This window comes from Impatiens glandulifera, chromosome 3 (genome assembly GCF_907164915.1).
Source record: "Impatiens glandulifera chromosome 3, dImpGla2.1, whole genome shotgun sequence".
Classification (NCBI taxonomy): Eukaryota; Viridiplantae; Streptophyta; class Magnoliopsida; order Ericales; family Balsaminaceae; genus Impatiens; species Impatiens glandulifera.
This window is the reverse complement of record NC_061864.1, coordinates 56,354,331-56,376,129: the sequence shown is the minus strand read 5'-3', so window position 1 is coordinate 56,376,129 and position 21,799 is coordinate 56,354,331. Positions and strand designations below refer to the sequence as shown.

The 21,799-nt window shown below is 25.1% G+C and overlaps 1 protein-coding gene across 1 annotated transcript; it reads right to left on the bottom strand.

Annotated features, from left to right (window-relative positions):
- Nucleotides 1-6,581: 6,581 nt before the first annotated feature.
- LOC124932013 (transcription factor MYB4-like) lies at nucleotides 6,582-8,038 on the bottom strand. The gene is made up of 3 exons (XM_047472609.1): nucleotides 7,869-8,038; nucleotides 7,607-7,736; nucleotides 6,582-7,074 (listed from the first exon to the last, which is right to left on the bottom strand). The coding sequence occupies exons 1-3, from the start codon at nucleotides 8,011-8,013 to the stop codon at nucleotides 6,762-6,764; spliced, it is 588 nt and encodes a 195-aa protein (XP_047328565.1). The 5' UTR covers nucleotides 8,014-8,038; the 3' UTR covers nucleotides 6,582-6,761.
- Nucleotides 8,039-21,799: the final 13,761 nt, after the last annotated feature.

Sequence of the window (21,799 nt, the reverse complement as noted above, 5' to 3'; positions counted from 1 at the left end):
TTTTAAAAAAAAAGAAAAAAAATCTTCTTTATTTTTCTCAAAATAACATGTTGGACTGTCATGTCTAGTTTTCAATAATTGCTTAAGCATGCTCCTGCCAATTATAATAGCACTAAACAAAATGGTGTCTTTTCTTGGGACCAGGGAGAGGGCAATGATTATTGATGTGGGGTTATTTGATTTTTTTTCAAATAATCTCTTATGTGCCTGTTTGAACAAATACACCATGAATAAGTCCTAATTTGGAATAAGATGATATAATAATTTGAGTGAATAAACTGAATCAAACAAATAACTATATCCGTCTTCTATACAAAATGGATGTTTTCCTCCTATCTTCACGACTATTTTATTGTTCGCGCCTTCGCCTTTTGTTATAAGCAATTCTTCAATCAACCAGGAAAGGGCGGTGAGACTCGACAAAATAGAGAAAATTGAGGAGGCTATGTTTTCTATTTCAAAAGGTCGCTTTCGTGTAAAACTCACAAACAAAATAAAATGAATAATTCCTAGTGGGAATGATAATTGGTGGGGTAACACATCAAATAATATATTCATACAAAATTATAAACTAACAATATTAAATGATCTAATAGTAAAATTATTAAAAGTGCACCATAAAAGAAAAATATATTTCAAAACTGGTAAGTAATTATTATAAAGTTTTATATAATAGAGTAAAAAAGATTCTTAATGACTAACTCAAAATGATCAAAGTGAGACAAACATATGTAAGGAGATAAATTAATTTGATTGGAGTATAAAAAAATATTTAAATTGTAAAAGAATATTTAAATATTATTATTTATTAAATGACAATAGTGACCCCGTATATTTAATTAATTTCGTTATATTATGGGTTGGTAATAATAAATACCATAATGGTTAATTTATATGTCATTAACATGTATGATATTATTTTTAGATAACTTAACTAATTTGATATTACTTTTGTTTGAACGGTAAATTATTAATATTTTTTTTGTTATTATAATTTTATTATTTATTTTAACACTTTAATTATAAGTAATTTGTAAATTATTATATATTATTAAAAATAAAGTTTGATCCTTAATTAGTTTTTGTTATAGTATAATGATTAATTTATATGTCATTAACATGTATGATATTATTTTTAGATAACTTAACTAATTTGATATTATTTTTGTTTGAACGGTAAATTATTACTATTTTTTTGTTATTATAATTTTATTATTTATTTTAACACTTTAATTATAAGTAATTTTTAAACTATTATATATTATTTAAAAATAATTTTTTATCCCCAAATTTGAAAGACAAAATATTATTTTAGTTTAATATTAAATTTAAATAGTATATATATATTATAGCTACATTATAGTTACATTAAAAAATTTAAATTTGTTTATAACTTTTTTATAGTAAAATTTAAATTATTGTTTGTTATGAATTTTACTATATATTTACATATTCAGCAAAATATTTCACAATTTTTAATTATTAATAATTTAGATTAACAATTATTTTTTTCACTAAAAATCAAAAAAACTCACGCATATTGTATGCCAATTTTTGGCTTGTTCAATTTAAGATTAACACATTTTACCTTTAAAATCATCAACCAATGCACATAAACCTTGGTTACAAAAAAAAAATATGTATGTTTAAAGTATCTATTTTTTAAAATGATTTGTATATTAAAAATAAAATTCAAATTGGTGGTTAAGCACACCGTTAAGCTTGATAAAAATCAATACTATTTACAAATAAATAACTGGGAGCAAAAACAAAAATAAAAGACAATTAACAATTAAACAATCATTTAGTAAACCATTCAGACCTAATCGGTCAATACTTTCTTCTAATTAAGGAAAATCACATGTTTTCTGGATATATAAAATATTTTTTAATAGCACTTATGTAACAAGAAATTATTAAAGTGAACTAAATCTAGATTTCTCAATCCGTTGCAATTTGTGAGATTTTCGCTTTATCTTATCTAATTAGATGTGTGAAAAAAACAAATTGATGATAAAATTTATGGATAATGATAAATGATAGGTAAATAGAGAAGATTGACACAATTAGTGACTATAACTAAATTGGAATGAAAAAACTAAATTTGACTATTTGTTGATCGTGTTAATTTCGTTTTTCTTATTATTTGTTTGATTACACGTATAACCGTCAATTTGGGTTAGACATGTTGGGTTGACTCACTCTGTCAAATAATTTAGACGTGTTAGGTTAAAATATTAGCAACTCATTTGGAAGTGGGCCTACACGGGCCAGCCTGCTCGGATAGCAGGCCTAGGCGGGTCGGGCTTAGGTTGGCTCGCGGGTTGGAAAAAAAATCTAATCTGATTTATAGTCTTATAGGCATATGTCGCATAACCCTAGTTTATTTTCTATTTTTTTAAATTTTAGTTACTTTGTTAAACTATTTGATCAATTAACGTTTAACAATAGACAAGATTCTTGTTTATATATTATGACTATTTGATCATGTTCTTGAACATTTGTTTTCTAACTAGAACTATTAATATTTTTATTTATTTATATTTATATTGAGACAACCCGCAGACTCGCCCGACTAACCCGTAACCTACCTTGGATTGGGTTGTGGATTTTAAGCCTATCGGGATGGTGGACCGACCCGCCGTCGACCCGTCAAACGATGGGTTTTGGAGGGTAGGCTCACCTCATCATGGGTTGGCCCGTCTAACGTACTAATTAATGTCTTTGTAGAATTGAAAACTTCAATTAAATAAAATTATTTAATATAGTGAAATGAATGAGGATAATGCAGTTCATCTAAGATTGAATATTTATATTAAAAAACAATATTTATCAAATGACTTTGTTGGTGAACACACTTTAGAACTTTGCCTATTAAATGCAAAGACATGATTCAAATCCACAAGCCCAATTAAATATCAATCTTTGTACTATCTCTTCTTTCACATTGTATATAGTAGAAAACATACAAACCATACACACAACTGCCATCTCCTTCTTCTTTACGCCTATTTGAAAAGGAAATATATTACCTACTTGAATTGACTCATTTATAGGGCAAATGATCAATTAGTGTATATATATATATAGACAATTTACCTAATGAAATTGACTTTACATCCATGTGTATAAAAATGGTACATTAGTATAAATATTGGAAAATTTACTAACAATTATATAAAAAATAATATACTTTTAATCAGTGGGAAATTTAAAAAAAAAAATCACAACTAAATGTATACCTACAATATATTTTTAGTTATTAAATTTAAGAACTTACGTTTAGTCATAAATATATTTATTATTAGGCCCATTAAAAATTTAGGTGTTCTAATAATAGGGCTATGAAACTGGTTTGGCAAATAAACAATTTTGTGGTTGATGAGGAAAGACACGCCAAGCTTAAAATTCATACATGAAAAATGGAAAAACACAAGTTTGCACGCAACTTGGTGCCATAACTACTTACAAGATTTGTCATATATTTTTAGTTATTAAATTTGAGAACTCTTTCACATATTTTGGTATAAAATCCATTAAAAATGTTAGTTTAGTTACGACAAGTCCGGCCAAAACATGGTAAGACCGCTATATGTGTTTATTTGGAATCCTAAAAGAAGTAACACGGCACAAAACAATTATGCATTAGACTTGACACAAGGCACATACACAACTATTTATAACGAATACTTATTTTTATTATTTTATTATTTTGAATTTAATACTTATATTAATTGTTTTTATATTAGTAATTATATAACATTTTTAATATTTATACAATAATTATTTAAGTTTCTAATTATAAAATTTTAATAATAGAATATGGTTTTCACAATATTAAATTATGCATGTATATATAGCTTCATTACAGTCATAAAAAGTGAAATACTTTTATAAAATTAATTTGAATTTCATAAATATTATTTAACTTTTATTATTTTTCACATGTATTTAGGGAACTGACAAATAAGAAGTTGTGTTCCATGTATTCTAAATTCAGCATGTCATCATCACAACAACCAAAGCAAAGAAACTTTGCAGTTCATGTTTATGTGTAAAGTTCTGAACCATCATCCAAAGTCATGAATAGGAAAAACTAGCGTGTGATTGCATCGTACGGAATATAAATAAAAGTTTATAAAAACGTGAATTAATTTTAGAATGAATATAGAATTTATTTGAATATGTCCAATAATAAATACACAAATATATCAGACCAGTTTATCAGTTTTATGATAAGGCTACAAATATATCAGACCAGTCCAAGGTTTATTAGAAAATAAAATAAAACTCTTATATGTAATTTCCCTCCAGTTACTCTAACTTAATTGTGTGTATTGTGTATTTCAATCATTTATAAAAAAATAAAAATAAATACATTGACTATCCTATGAATATTGGATGTATAAAAAATAAAAATAACATTGTCCTATGAATATTGGATCTGCACTATTAGGGCTAACTGTGTCTACTTCAACTCTAGAGTCACGTGCCTACTATTTCACTGTAAAGTCTTGTTTGAAAAGGGTTATTTTTAATAATTTAGAGAGGGAAATAAATAAGATGGGCGATAATTTTGAAAATATTTTTGATAAAATTACTTAAATATATTGATATATAATATAAAATAATAATTAATAATTTAAAATAAAATGTATTTTAATATTTTGATTAATGATTTTAATGATATATTTAATGAGAAGTGAGTGAAATAATGTTTGAATGGGTTTGAGTTATTTAAATAACCTAAATATAATCAGACCTAAGATGACTATGATTATGAGAAATGACTATGGAAAAAAAGTTTGGAAAGTGAATTTTATAGAAAATTACGTGGTGTTATCTGATTCGCTAAAAAACTAATATAAAAAAAATATTGTCTTTTCTCACCCTATTATTTTTTCTAACGAATGATGCAAGAGACATCATTTCTTTATTCATTCCCTTTCCCAAATTTCATCTTCTTATCACTCTTCAAATCATTTAAAATTTATGTGTATACTTTCAATTATTGTGGTTAGTTTGTTAATTTATTTTAATAATTAACTTATTATTAGTAGTTATTAATAATGATATTTTTTTATCACATATATTAATGACTAGGGTATAACAAGGATATTTATTACTCCAATTATTGATTGATTAATATCAACTCACAATATTTGTGTTAAAACTTGTTTCTAAAATAACTTATTATTAATAGTTATTAATAATTATATTTTATTATCCTATATATAATTACTAGGGTATAACAAGGATATTTATTACTCCTATTATTGATTGAATAATATAACTAGTAATATTTGTATTAAAACTTGTTTTTAAAATAAGTTATTTTGTAGTTATTAATATAGTATTTTTTTTTTGGGAAAAATTAATATAGTATTTTATTATCCTATATATTAATGACTAAGATATAACAAGAATATTCATTACTCTAATTATTTATTGATTAATATCAATATTTGTGTTAAAACTTGTCTATGAATGTATTACAATTTAACACTTACTTGTAATTTTAACTGGTTCAGGTTTTAGTTATTCTAATATCTATAAAAAAAAATCATACATCACTTCAATCCCTCTTATCCATCAAATCTTAATTCATTAATAAAAATACTAAAATATTTTTTATTTTTAATTTTTAATTTTTTATTTTATTTATGTATATCAATACCATTTAAGTCATTTATAAAAAATACACCTCCAAATCCTTAAAGTTTTCACCACTCATCATTTTTTTCTTTTTCTAAATTATTTCAATAACCCCATTGAACCCCAACCAAACAAGGCCAATCCTATATTGCTATTATTGTTATAGCTTTATTCACTTTTATTATTGACATTGCTTTTAAAAGTGATATTTTTATCACGCTGGGAATTGATATATACAGGCTTTTAAGGATTACTTTTATTGACCGTTGTTATTTTATTCACTTATTTTTAACTTTTCAACAATCACATCACTTATTTTATTAACCAAAATACTAAAATACCTTATATTTTAAATTATTATTTTTTATTTTATTCATATATCAATACCCTTTAAGTCTTTTTACTAAAAATAATTATCACCGATCATTATTTTTTTCCCTCTCTAGATTATTTCCAAAACCCTAATCCAAACAAGGCTTTATTATTTGTATTTAATAGCCATTATTGAATTAGCCTATGGGTAATTTTAGAGACATTTAATTACAGTAGTTGTTATTGACTTTATTGAAAGTCAGGTATTTTATTTACTTTATTGAAATCAGGTATTTTACTAGCATGACTTTGTATAAGAAAATTAGAATTAAGGAGGTTGAAACATAATATAATTATATATAATCATGATCTCATCCATATATATAGGGTTACTATTTCATATTTAGAACATATAGAAGAAAAAACATAAACTCATGTTATTCATTCAACATATAAATTTTCCTCAAATTAACTTTTCTTTGACAAATGTCTACTTTACAACATATATATTTTATAAGAGATTTGACAGATAAGCTCAATTATTTAATTGATACTTTGATAGTACTATATATATTTTAAACATTTTCTACACTATTAAACTTTACAACATCATCAAAATAATTAAAATATCATACAATCCAATCATATTCATTCGTACAATCAAAACAAGCCCACGTCGCACTACTATTAATATATGCTGTTTTAATTCAATTAGTCTATAACAGACAAGATCTAGAAGACAACTAAATCTTAATGCAAAGATTTGAAAACAACTTTTTTCCTACAATGAAGTTTCACTCATCTACATTGTTTAACCGAAAAAATTTGTTTACCCATTCTATTCCAAATGTTCCCTCATAAGAAAAATCAAAGAAATCGTTGGCATCAAACGCAGAGTTAGTGCCATTATTCGTCTCAACTTCAGGTCCTCCGATTGGTCCTCCGGTTGGACCCAATTCGTGTTGCTCTTTCTGGACTATCACTTGAACATTAGGAATTGTCGTGTTCTTATTCACATTGTCTATTTTTTTGCTCAAATAAGAATTCCAGTAATTTTTTATTTCATTATCGGTTCGTCCTGGAAGTCTTCCAGCAATCAACGCCCATCTTCAAATAAAAAAGTAAAATATGTTTATAGTCTTGACTATTAATTCAATACCTCATTGTCAAAGTTGTTGGTCAGTCATTGTACTCTTAAGATTATATATAGTATATTTAGAAATGTTTTTTTATATATATATATATTTATATAACTCTAAACAATAACTTGAAATGAATCAAGATTTGTGTCTAAGACATGGTTCAATCGATCATCTTTGAGTGTCGAATATTACTTCTTTTCTAGTTTGTTTCATATTTTAATGAATACTTTTATGTAACTTTTTTTTGTCTTTTTTAAAAAATAATATATAAAGAGATTTATAATAGTTAAATGTTAAAATTAATAAATATAACTTAGTTTAATTGGTTAATTATTTTTTATATAAAATTATTGTCTTTAGGTGAATGGTTCAAAATTTCTGAAAACATTTTTTATTCTACCTAGCTTGGAATACCCTAGACCAGTCCTAACTAGAATAGTTTTTATTTATAAATATTTACTGATTTTATTCTTGTAGAAGGATAATTAGTTTGGCACCTATTCCCCAAGAGCTTGTGAAGTCTGAAAATCAAATCTTCTTCGTCCTCTGAAATGTTGCCTCTCTTGATGTTAGGTCTAAGATAATTCAACCATCTTAGTCGACAACTCTTCCCGCATCGATTTAGACCTAGAGAGAAAGAGATATACTTTTTTACAATCGTTAATCAAAATACATTTAAGATTCAAACTCGAAACATTATCAGCTACTGAAATTCAAATGCATTGGAGAATATTTACAAAGGATCAAAATTAGAATTACCAGATTTGATGGCCAGTGTCTTCCATCTTTTTGGGCCATGGATCTGAGTATAATGAGAAAGCTTCTTATCCTCCTCAGAAGTCCATGCTCCTCTGTTGTATTCATTCTTCTTCTCCAATTTCTTTTCTACTTTCTTTGGAGCCATGTGTGAGTTCTAGAGAGATATGCTTGCTAGTTGAAGAAGAAATGATTATGGTATATATAATATATATAATATATATACATATATATATATGTTTACTGTCCTTTAGATGTGAAAAACGTGTGATGGTAAAGCAATATCAATAAAAAAATCTAACTCTTTCAGTATCTTCTAGACTATAAATGATTTTTTTTTTAATTTTTTTGTTAGTTTTTTTATGTGATTGTATTTAGTAAGATCGGAATATTTTTCATATCGGTTTTTTATAATTTCAAATAACATTCTCACTCGTTTGTTACTTGTACAATTGATAATTGTTTCAACACTCTTATAATAGTAAATGAGACAAAATTATATGATTTATAGTTGAAAGTAATATTTTGTATGACACCACTTTTTACCTGTATCATCTCATTATTTGTACATATTTTTAGTATTGTAGCCATATATATATAAATGATTATTTATCATTTGACATGCCATTTTTTCGGCGTCACTTATCGTTTAGGAACTCAAATGAGTTTGTGGATGCATTGACCCTTGATAAATGATATGATCGTTGAATTTTTTCCATTGAGTCATCATATTTTTGTAAATTGTTCATACAATTTGATATTTAGTTCATAAATATAATGATGATTAATATGTTGTTAACATTATTTTGAATAAATAAGTAATTGTTTTTTTTTAAGTTGTTGTAATAGGATATAAATGAGAATTATTTAATTATAATAAATAAGTATTACAATTACATTTTATCGATTTTTAAAAATAATTTTAAAAAATATATATGAATAAGTGTATCAAACACAATCAATAATAATTAGAATAAATTTTACATCACACAATAAAACCTAGATAAACCAAATTAACATAAATATTGATAGATATTTTCCATAATAATGTAGAGTGAGCGAGCAAAGCATATTGAATGAATTAAAATAGATTTTACTCTGCACAAAATAAAATATTATAAAAATGGATTAATTAAATACCATATTTAAGAATGTGTTTGTAAAATTTAAAAGTATTATAAAATCTATTTAATAAACATTTCTCATATTTACAACACTAAACAGAATTATTAATCACAGTTACATTTATACGTTTTCTTATTTTTATTTTATTTTCATCTAATTTTTATGTATATTTTTTAAAACTTAATTTATTTAAAATTGTCCCCTCAACCTTAAATTAAATTTTCACATACTTCCATCTTAAATCAAATTAACATAAAAATATTGTTTTTTATTAATTTTAGTTTTTAGATTATTTTTTCAGTCAATTTTAACTCAAAATTTGGTCTTAAATCAATATATAACTAATATATATATATATTTTTTTAATTAAGAAAACTAGTATTACCCGTGACCTTTTATTTCCTAGACCAATTCTTTCCACTTCCTATGGTACTAATATTTTTTTACTATAAACATATATAACTAATATAAATTAATTAAGTGTTTAATAAAGTAATATATAATTCAAAATGAAAATAATTGAAAAATAATATATGTTTAGTTGTAAAACTAAACTTCTTATTAAAAAATGTATTAAAACTATGTTTTAAACAATATTGTAAGTTTATATTATATCTTTTATTTTTTTGTGGACAAATTATCAAACTGGGGCACACTGGATCAATTAAGATTTCCAATTTATTATTTTAAATCTCATTATTTGGGACTCAATTTTACTTAAAACAAACTGGTTATTTATTAGGTGATAGAGACTAATAATGAAAAGTTAGACGTATTAATAAATTATTATTATATATATTAATTAATTTTAAATTTAAATTTATTTATAAATTATAATTTATCAATTAAAATACAAAAATAATCTTATAAAATTTAAATTTTTAATATTTTTGTATTTGATTGATAAATTAAAATTTTAATTATTAAGAAGCAATTGATAAAATATATAAGATTGAGATAAAAGTATAATTCACATCAAAATATTTATTGTTCATATTACTTTTCTTCTTTTAATAAAATTTAAGAGTGATTTAATTAGTATCAACCAATTCCACTGCATGATTAATTTTTGTAATACAAATTTTGAATTTCCAAATTTAATTTTTAATACAATTATAAATATTTATTATTAAATTAATTTACTATATATATAAATATTAAATAATATGTTAATATAAATAAGAATTGTTGGACAGACCGGTAGCAATGGTAGTTGTCGGTGTAGGTGTTGGGTGGCATTGGCTAATTTTATTATTCAAAAAAAATTACTTATTACATCATCTTTTCTTTTCTCAATTATTAAATTATTTAATTTATTAAACTTTTTTTTTTTTACATTTTTTATTTTAACAAATTTTAAATATAAAAATCATTTTAATAATTTAACTTAAATAATCTAAAATAATTCATTTTTTCGATAAATAAGATTTTAGAATCAAACTTAATTATTTTCAAATAATCCATGTATCAAACAAGCTGCAAATGATTGGATTCAATTATAATTATATAAGAAGGAATTACAAAGTGAAAATATTATTATTAGGATTTTAATTTTTTTAATTTTAATTTTAAAGAAAATAGAGAATTATATACATTCTAACATTTAAAAAAATTAAGAATCTCATGCTTGAAAATTTGGTTGAAAAAGAATATATATATTTAACTATGGACACAAAATTACATACAATGCAACAAATTTAGTGTTGTGAATATATTAAGTAGTTTTTGATGTTTTTTTTTTTTTTTTTTTTACTTTGGTTAGTCTTATTTTATTTATTTTTTGCTTTGTTGGATTATATTTTTGTTGGTGGTCAATTTGTTTTTATTAAATTGTTATTTTGTTGATGTTGGTATTGGTGGGTGTTATTTGATTATCCCACAACATTAATTAATTGTACTTATTGGTTCATTAGGAGTTTAACTCAAAATTTATCCACATTTAGATCTCATTTGTTTTTCCTACAAACACAATTTCAACCAAATTGGATTCCAAAACAATCCTAATAACTTGTGTGATCGTTTATAAATTTATTTTTTAAAATAAGCATTTTTTTAAAAAATAATTATATGAGAATGTTTTTTTTATCACATTCTTTTTAAAAAATAATTGGATCAAAGCTAGAATCAGTTTTAACATTGAATCATAAATTTGTGTGATTTTTTTATTTGGATATTGATTTATACGAGATAATATCTAAAATTATAATTAATTAATTATATATATTTATAAATTTATTGATATTTTCTCAATTAATGGAGAAACTTTTAATATTTTTTTTATAAATGATTAATTAACTTATATTTTTAATCCAAAAATCTGGGTTTAAACAAAAAAATAATAAATAAATTTATTTAATATATATATATTTAAATATCTCATTCAAATATTAATTTAAATAAAACAATATTATGAAATATATCTTAATATATATATATATATATATATATATATATATATATATATATATATATATTAACCAATTTAATATTTTATTGTTCAAATCTAATCTCACTCCAATTTTATGTATTATAAGCATGTTACTATGTATATGTACATGAAAATATTTGACAGAAACATATATATTAAATTTAGTATTGTTTAAATTCTATATATCTATAAAATAAAAGTTTTAAAAACCATTTTCTCTTTATTTTAAGAAAATTATGAATAAAAATGAACATAGACATTTTTATAAAAAAAACCCAATTAAATGATAACAACAAGAATATTCAACCACAATATGTACTTAAATCGATGTGTAGATCCAAATGTCATAAATCAATTTTAAAATTAAAATTAGATATAGACCTCAATTAATAAAACTGTTATTTTTGTTGAGATATTGTAAAAAAAATATAAAGAATTATATTATAATTTAAAATAAAAAAATTAAATATGATTTTTAAATTTATCTAATAAAATCTTTAGCCCATTAGATTTCAACTAAACATAATTTTAAACAACTTGTGCCTCTTTTGATATCTTTTTATCAAAATATAATTGCTAAATAATCAAATAGCACTATCTCACTTATAATCTGCATCCTTAACAATATTTCTAAAATGAGATCACTTTTCATGATTTTAATAATTAATTAGTTTCACATAGTTAAAATATTTAAAATAAAATAAAATCATAATTTCAAAATACTTTATAACTTTATTTTAAAATAATAAATAATAAAATCAATAATTTTAATATTTAAATTAATAAATTAAGTGATGTGATTGAGAGTAAAATAATGATGGATTAAATTGAAATTATGTAAAAATCTTACCCAAAAAACATATAAATCAAGCACTTAGGCATGGTTCTCTTTAGGTTTTTAAAATAATCTAAAGAAAATCAGTTTTCTAATAAATCACTTCTCAACAATTATATCAATCATTTTATTAACCAAAATACAAAAATACCTTTCATTTTAAATTATTATTTTTTATTTTATTTATATATATCAATACTCTTTAAGTCATTTTACCAAAAATAATCGGAACTTCCTCAAAATCACAACAATCATTATTTTTTTCTCCCTCGTTATTCAAATCCCAAATCCGAACAAGGCATTGTTATTCAAAATCAAACAAGGCCTACATCGTCACAAAAATGTTTGATTTTCCGGTACTACGTTGAAATTTAGATGTAACAACTTCAATTATTGTTGTCATTTGTCCATACAGGACTCCTGGGCTTGTTTGATTTAATTCAAATAAAGTAATGGTTCATGCCCATTCACTTATTACAACAATAATTCAATATATTTTATTTTATTTATTATGAAACTTTAAAATCATACATATTAAATATATTTTAGATTAATTTATTCAAATAAAATAATCTAAAATATATTTTAGATTAAAAACAAGATCTTAGGATTTTTCTTCTTCTAAATACAATGATTAATAGTCATTATTAGAAATATTTTAAATAACATTATTTATACAAATTTTAACATTTAAAAATATAAATATTTAAAACATTTTTTTATAAGGTCCATTTATTTTGATATGTGTCTTCCAATTTGTAAAATCCATGCATGTGTTTTTTTTAGTTTTCTAAATTTGATGAAAATATTATTTTTAAATGAATTTTGGATTAAATAATCTAATATCTCTAATCATTCATATTTAAAGGTCAATAATAATAAAAAATATTTATTTACTGAACACTTTTAAATAATTTAATTTATATTTATTAATAGTAAGATGCTAACTTATTTAAATTTATAGTCCATTCTTTTTTTTTTATTATAATTAGATTTAAGTAATGTTTTGATTCCTCTTTCTGAAAACTTGTTTTAAATGATAAAATTGTGTAAATACATGGTTGTTACAACAATATTTGTTTGTGCCTTAATAAAAATATTTCGCTCAAAAATAATGTATTGAATGAACTTACTTGAGTTTCTCTGTATTAAACTATGAGTATATTTTAAGAAGTTGAAGTTAAAGTAAATCTGATCTAAAATAATGTTAATAAGTTTATTAATTTATAAATAATTATTGTATATTTCAAAATATTATTTCAAATAAATTAATATTCGGATCTAATATTTGAAATTGATTTGAAAATAAATTAAATTTTTTTTTTTTGTTCAAAGCCAAATTTAGTTTCGAATTTAGGATTTTCAAACATGACCTTAGACAAGGGTTTGAACAAAAGAGAGTTGCAATTTATCAAACCTTTAAACTTATTTGTGTAAATGAGCTCTATATTGTTTGAACGTTTAGTCTATTTATTCTATAAAAGATTATTATTTGATATGAATTTATGAAGTTTTATCACTTATTAATTATCACTTATTAAGTTTAGTCTATTTATCCTTCATAGATTTTAGACTATTAATTATCACTTATTAAGTTTGACATGTTCTGAAATAAAAGAAAGAAAAACAACTCCATCTTATTGAAAATATATTCTAATTCAATTTATTTTCTACATATCAATTCAATTTATTTTCTACATATCACATATATCTACATTGCTTAACTTAAGAAAATTATTCAAGGTCCTCATTAAAGGAATTATTCGCCTGAAGTTCATATGACCCAATTCTCTAAGCGTCTCAACAGTGTGGATGAATTCTTGTTGATTTTAAGCAATATAAGTTATTGCGAATTTTTTTATTTACTAATTTTCTTATAAGAGATTTATTGTCAATCCACTTTGACAACTCAAATAGCAAAATTCAATGCCTAATAGAACAATTGTTATGAATTCATTTCCCGCAATAAGCTGAAATGGAAAAATGATTGTGATTCCAAAGTGGTCATGCAAACTTCCTACGTTATTAAAAACAAAAACAAAAATTCAAATAAAATAATCATTTCTTTTATTTTGTAATTAGTTGTTTTGCAATTTTTCAATAATTAATGTACATACTTAAGATAAAAAAAGGAAAATAATTGCTCATGATTAATTAGTATATCATTTAATTGGTTAATCAATTAAAATTATATATTAATAATCTCAAAATATAAAATTATATATTAATACTCTCAAAATAAAAAAAATATATATTTTGTCTATATCCTTACCAAATTAATCATTATTTCATCTAATTGCAAAATATTAAAATACCGTCCATATATTTAAAAAAATATATTTAAATATTATATATTAATACTCTCTAAATTATTTTACCAAAAAAAATTATTTTCACAAAATTAATATCAATAATTTTTTAAATAATCTAAATTTATTCAAATAACCCATAATAACTTGAGAAACCTTTTTTATACCTTGTCTAAACTTATGAATTGATTTTTCTGACTCATTTTATTTTGAACTAATTAAAGCTCGTTTTTTGTGATGTTTTTTAAATGTTTTTGGTTATAGGCAGTTTTTATAAATAAAATATTAAACACCCTTACTTTAAATTTATAAAATATCAAATAAACTATATGATCTATCATGACATATAACACCGAAGTTGTATGATTAAATCAACTTGACCAATCGACTCAAATTGTTACAAACCGATATTAGTTATAATCATAGGAGATTGTTTGAAATTTTCACAAACCAATATAAGTGTTTTAGTTATAACTAGCATTTAGCCCATGCATTTGCACGAGTAATAATATAAAAAATCGTGAAAAAAAATTACAGATAACATTTTTAATTTTATTTTTAACCGTTTTAAGTTTATGAGTGGGTCAACCCACAATCCGACCCAAGTATCCATTTACTCAACATCATTATATATAAATAGATTAGTTAGTTAAAAAGTTGAACTTATATAAATGTTAAAACGTCCCGCGTTCATTAAATTTGGTGTTAAATTTAAAATATAAAATTTTAGCAGCTTAGTTGGTTAAAGGTTTGTACTTATTTTGTTAGGTTGCAAGTTCGAAACATACTTCTAGCATTTTTAATTTTATTTTTAACCGTTTTAAGTGTATGGGCGGGTCAACCCATAATCCGACCCAAGTATCCAAATTAACCACAACTTTCGACCCGGCAATCCGGACACTTTAAAAATTAAGTATTATTATATATATATATTAGTTAGTTAAAAAGTTGAAATTATATTAATGTTAAAACGTCCAGTATTCATCAAATTTGGTGTTGAATTTAAAATATAAAGTCTTAGTAGGTTGTACTTGTTTTGTTAGGTTACAAGTTCGAAACATACGTTTAACATTTTTAATTTTATTTTTAACCGTTTTAAGTTTATGGACGGGTCAACCCACAATCCGACCCAAGTATCCAAATTAACCACAACTCTCGACCCGACAATACAGACACTATAAAAATGAAGCATAATTATATATATATAAATTAGTTAGTTAAAAAATTGAACTTATATTAATGTTAAAACGTCCCGCGTTCATCAAATTTGGTGTTAAATTTAAAATATAAAGTCTTAGTAGCTTAGTTGGTTAAACGGTTGTATTTGTTTTGTTAGGTTGCAAGTTTGAAACATACCTCTAGCATTTTTTATTTTATTTTTAACCGTTTTAAGTTTTTGGGCGGGTCAACCCACAATCTGACTCAAGTATCCAAATTAACCACAGCTCTCGACCCGGCAATCCGGACACTTTAAAAATTAAGCATCATTATATATATATAGATTTATAAATCACATAAACTACTATTTTGTATAATTAATATAAAATTTTATTCTATAACAAATAGTCTAAACAATTATGAAGAAATTTCTAAATAAAATTAGATTACTACATAAACTTATTTATATATAGAATTATATATATTTTGTAGCAATTAATCATTTCAATGTAGGATGATAATAGTCTAAATAAATATATATTAACCAAGTAAATCTTATTTATTTTGAAAGATGTGGATATTGATGGTTTGTAAATTATTGAGTTTGGCGAGAAATGTATGATGCTTGAATTTAATTATTTATTTATTTTTGGAACCAAAAAAATTGTTAACTTTAATAATTGATAACCAATAGTTAAAATTTGATAAATTTTACACTTGTTTGGTTTGATGATGAATTATGAAATAATTTTACCCTTAAAAGTAAGCATTTAAAAACTAAATGTTTCGAGACACATTTTAACTAAATGTATTACCTTCCTTCTCATATATCAAGTGCAAGGATAAGAGGTTTTAATGATAAGTTTCTTGTGTTTGAATTTATTCCTAAGAATGTTTTTGGATTAACGCTACCTAATATGTTCTTATTAAAACTAAGAAAAAAATGTTTTGAAAATTAATTTTTGTTCAGTGCTCGGTTACTTGTGAAAAATGTCCTTGACATTGTGGCTCACATGTTCGTCCTAAAAAACAGTCTCTACTCCGAAACAATTGGCTTTCGAGACATGAAAATTAATTACACTATAATTTAAATTAAATTCCAATGTATTTTACATATTTTGTCCCTAAACATGCCTCCAACTCAACGTAGTTACAAAAAATTAAAGATGAATTTACATACCTATTATTTGAGAGGGTAGAAGTATTGTAAAATTGAAAGTAACTCTTATTCGAAACTAACTCTTAGATAGGTCAAGAAAAAAATATAAGAATCACCCGAGATTTTCTTCAAACTTTTAGGAGTTATAAAACTCAAGTTATAATATCAGAAAGTTGATAAAAATAGAGAAAACAATTTGATCCCAAAAATAAAAATTCTTTTCCATTCGGTTAGAAAAAAATATTACAATCCATAATATATATATATATATTTTTTAATTGTGAAAAGACGACAAAATGTCAATTAAATAAAAAAGCACAAAGGGGCAAATGAGTTACATGAGTTCAAAGAAAATCGGAGTATAAACAAACTGAAGGAAGGACAATAATGAAAAAGAGAGATAATAAATGACAAATGAGAATTGAGAATTAAAGTACAATGAAATCAGTGGTGAGGGTCACTTTCTCATAAGCGATATTCAAATGTTGACAGATTAACCAATTCTTCTCGCTTGTGAGAATACGCCTTCACGTTCGGACGAGGGAGTTGTCGTCGGTTATGATATTGTTCCATACTGTATCCGCATTGTTGCGGACTCCTGAGAAGGCACTAGCGTTCCACACCATCCAAATGTGATAAATAATGTTGGAGAAAAAATACTTAAAGGTATTGGAGATGAAGTCGTTGCCCATTGTCTTGGTGATGGGAGGTCCTTGATACCGGTCCATTCGTTTGGGAAGCTAAGGAGTCCCATTGATGCGGAGAATATGAGCCAAAGCAAGGAGGCGAAAGGGAAGTTCCAAATGAGGTGTTCAATGGACTCCACATTTCCCAAGCAAAGGAGGAAATTAGGGTTCGAGATGCTCATGTACTTCTTGATCCGATCACGAATATTGAGTCTCTCACGAAAGGTGAGCCATAATATAAATTAGTGTCTGGGGATCACTTTTGTAGACCACACTAAGTGGGACCATGGGACAATGTCCACATGATCACGAACACAATCCCAAGTAGACCCCGAGACGAACCTGCCATTGTACTCTACATTCTAAATACGGGAATCCCCATAGTTATTCAGATGATAGGATGAAAGTGCTTCAAGAATTCTCACACCTTCAGGATTAGTCCTCAGAAGATTATTCCAATCGCTCCTATTGACTTGCTAAACCATGGCTAATTGACATTCCCGCCTGATTTGAGTGATGGAGAAGACACTATTATGAAGGATGGTATGTTTTCGAACTATGGATCATGCCAGAATAGAGTGTCATTACCATTTCCAATATGAATATTTATCATCTTGCCCGCATTGTCTCTGAGCTTTAGAATCTTTTTAAGGGACCACGTCATCTCCATTTTGATCTTGCATGTCCAGATGCAAATGTATTGTCTAATGAAACTCGAGTGTACCCATCTGACCCAAAGCGATTCATGTTTCTTTTCCAACGCCCAGAAGTGCTTGTAAGTGAGTGTTTTGTTCTAGGAGACACTATCCTTAATGCTAGTGGGAGAAAGAGATACTACTTTTATCGTACTTTTAATACATCCTTCAAAAAACTACGACTCTTCTATTACATTATATAGAAGTCCATTCTCGTCATGATCCACGTCCTACCGTAGTGCCCGGAGAACCAGGATTTCTACCATCAATAATTTCACTTGTTGAGACATTACTTGTAGGATTGCACTTGAAAAGACCTTTAGAGAGAGATGAGTAAGGGGGTTTTCTTTGTGCAATCTTAGATCAATTCCTTCGCGTTAGTAAGTTAGCTTTGGTTGCTAAGCAAGCCCGGTTCTCCGGGCACTACGGTAGGACGTGGATCATGACGAGAATAAACTTCTATGTATTGTAATAGAAGAGTCGTAGTTTTTTTGAAGGATGTATTAAAAGTACGGTAAAAGTAGTATCCCAATTGTTAAGTCATCCATAAAGGAATCGGCACACATGAATGTTTTTCTATCAATACTTCCCCGACCCGGGAAACTCTACAAGATTTGGTTTAATCGATCAGTCTGAGATTTGTGCTCTGTCCACATTCATCTTTGTCTTTTCAAGAAAATGGATGTTTTATTCCGCCTTCGTCTTTGGGCTTGCACGTGTCCATCCATTTAACGTTTTTCCCACCATGCCCCCGAGTCCCCCAAATGAAATTCCTTGTAAGCTAATCTAGTTCTTTCATGACTTTCTTCGGGAAGACGATCTGATGCGTCTAGTATCCGATAATACCCATAACGACTCTAGTGTCCATCTTAATGCGACCTGTATAAGAAAGACTTTTAATAGCCCATCCCAGAATAACATTCTTTACCTTTTCAATTAGATGTCCGCAATGCGAGATCTGGAGCTGTTTATAGGAGAGTGGGATGACCAGGTATCGGACAGGGAGCGATCCTTCATCAATGCCCATGATCCTGAAAATGTTGTCTTTGGTTTCCTCCTTGACGCCGCCATAGAAAACAAGGTTTTTTCCCTGATTGATGCTGAGACCTGTAACACTAGAAAAATGGTGAGAGACTCATTGATAGTTCTAACATAATCAGCGTCAGCATGCGCCAGGATGAAGAGATCATCTGCAAACAAATATGAGTGATAGATTTTTGCTTACAATAGGGGTGGTGAATGAATTGAAATAGTTTAATCATAAAATTTATTTAAAATGGAAAGTAGAAGAAACCAGGCCTAATGAAGAACTCATTTGTGATCCTTTCAATTCATTCGTCAATCAACGAATAATACTGCAGTAGAAGTGTCATCTGAGAATTCAAGAACTCTTCTGGAAAATTAAATCCGCAGTTCATAGCACCAATTCTATTCCTAAAGGATCTAATGAACTCATTGAGAACACTTTATACTCACTACAAACACTCTATAACAAGTTTCATTTTCTGAAATCCATGTTCTTGATTTCATTCTTATTTCTTCAAACTCTGCTTAGGGTGATTACAACAAAATAAAACATGTTCAAATCGATTCTAAACTATTATTAGAGCATTCTAGGATGGTTATTCTAGAGCTGAGGGTCCAAGAACATCAATCCCAATATTTCAATCTTAAAGTTTGTATTTTTTTATTATAAACACAAAATTAATCATAATAAAATATATTTTTATTATGATATAATAAAATTAATCCCAATATTTTTTTATTACTCAAAGCTAAGGGAAATAGATTTACAACAAGCGTGTTCAAGTGCGGCTTTGAAGCAGTGGTGTATAACATTTGGCAAGAACGAAATGCAAGGGTATATGGCAGAACCCGCAAAAGCGTTGAAGAGTTATGAAAAGATATTGTATCGAATTGTAGCGCCCTCGCGGAAATGTTGAGAAGAATTCCAAGCACGGAGCAGAACTGGAATATCTGCAGGAACTGAAATTTACCATTTTTTAAACTCACTAGAATTGAAAATATTATAATTAGATAATTCATTTACGTTTTTAGTTTTTATTCAGGATGTTACGACTTCAAAATCATTATAGTCCCGTCTAGAATGATCTTTTAAACTCGTTGTTTTTTTTTTCCCGTTTTTGGAAATTTTTAATAAAATAATGCTAAGTCGTTTTTCCAAAAAAAATATTTTTTTATTTTATTTATTTAACCCGACGTCCATATTTATTTAGAATTTTATTTATTTTATTTTGTATATATCCGGTCGTTCAACTATTCTGATGTTCGATACAAAATTATACAATCAATTATTTTAAATCTCATCTTGCAATAAGCTTGTTTATAAATTTCAGATTTTTTAAAATAAGTTTGAAATTTTTAAAGTTGTAAATTTGGAAGACATAAAATATGGGTGTCTATAATAATGTTTTAAAATATATTCAATGGGAAATTCATGAAAAAAAAATCCATCATCTATTTTTACAAGAAAATAATATAAAAAAAAATAAAAAAAATGATTCATAAAGATCATATAAATAAAATGATAATAAGCAAAATACAAGTATCAAACTACAATATTTATTTATAAGATGAACACTAAGATGATCTATCTAAAAGTAAAATCAAAATTAAATATAGACTGTAATGTTATTGTTTGTTTTTTTTGGTTTGTTAATTTAATATCCTATATAAGATATAAAGAATTATATTATAATTTTTAAAACAAAATCTCAAATTTATCTGCTTAATTTGTGATTAAATTCAATTAAATTTCAATTGAAGGAGATTCCAAAAGAATTTCAGTCATCCTTTTGATCTATTTTACTCAAATTAATCAAGATTAATTTTGAAAACTTTTTGCTAAAAGATCACAATGATTAAATTATGATACTTGAAGTTTCTTCATAATAGTTACCAAGAATATTACTTATATCTTAGATTTTTTAAATGGTTCATTCAATGATATTATAAAATAAATATTTGTGTAAGTACAACGATAATATTATATAACAACTAAACATAAACAAATAAGAACTCAATCTAATAATATAATGCATGTGATCATCATTTATTTCCCTTATTCAGAAAGAATATGCTTTCTCAAAAGGCAAAATTTGGTGCACTCTATTTTCATACAACATAGTCCTTTAAGCTTGCCTAGCTTCTCAATTTAGAATCACCAATAATTGATCAAAATATAAAATATATTGTATTTTTTTAATTTTTATTAAACACAAAATTACAAATATTTTCAACTTATAACTCCTTTCATTTCTCCAACTAAATAATAATAATATAAAGTATTTATTTTTTGGTTATATTAATTTGATGTTAAAATTTGATTTAATGGTGATGGAATAGTGCATGGCTTAAAACCTATCATTCAATACCTAATTAATTGGTTATTCAAATCAAACAAGCAGTTTGATTTACCGGTAGAAAGTTGAAATTTAGGTGTAACGCCTTCATTTGATTTTTTATTTTTTATTTACCCAAATTCAAAATATTAAAATACATTTACTTTATTCTTAAAT

Bases quoted from the DNA above. Each gene is read 5' to 3' on its own strand.
- LOC124932013 (XM_047472609.1), bottom strand. From the start codon at position 8,013: ATGGCTCCAAAGAAAGTAGAAAAGAAATTGGAGAAGAAGAATGAATAC. The intron at 7,737-7,868 runs GTAATTCTAATT...CTTTCTCTCTAG, and splicing joins GACACTGGCCATCAAATCTG to GTCTAAATCGATGCGGGAAG. The intron at 7,075-7,606 runs GTGCCAAACTAA...TTTTATTTGAAG, and splicing joins CACAAGCTCTTGGGGAATAG to ATGGGCGTTGATTGCTGGAA.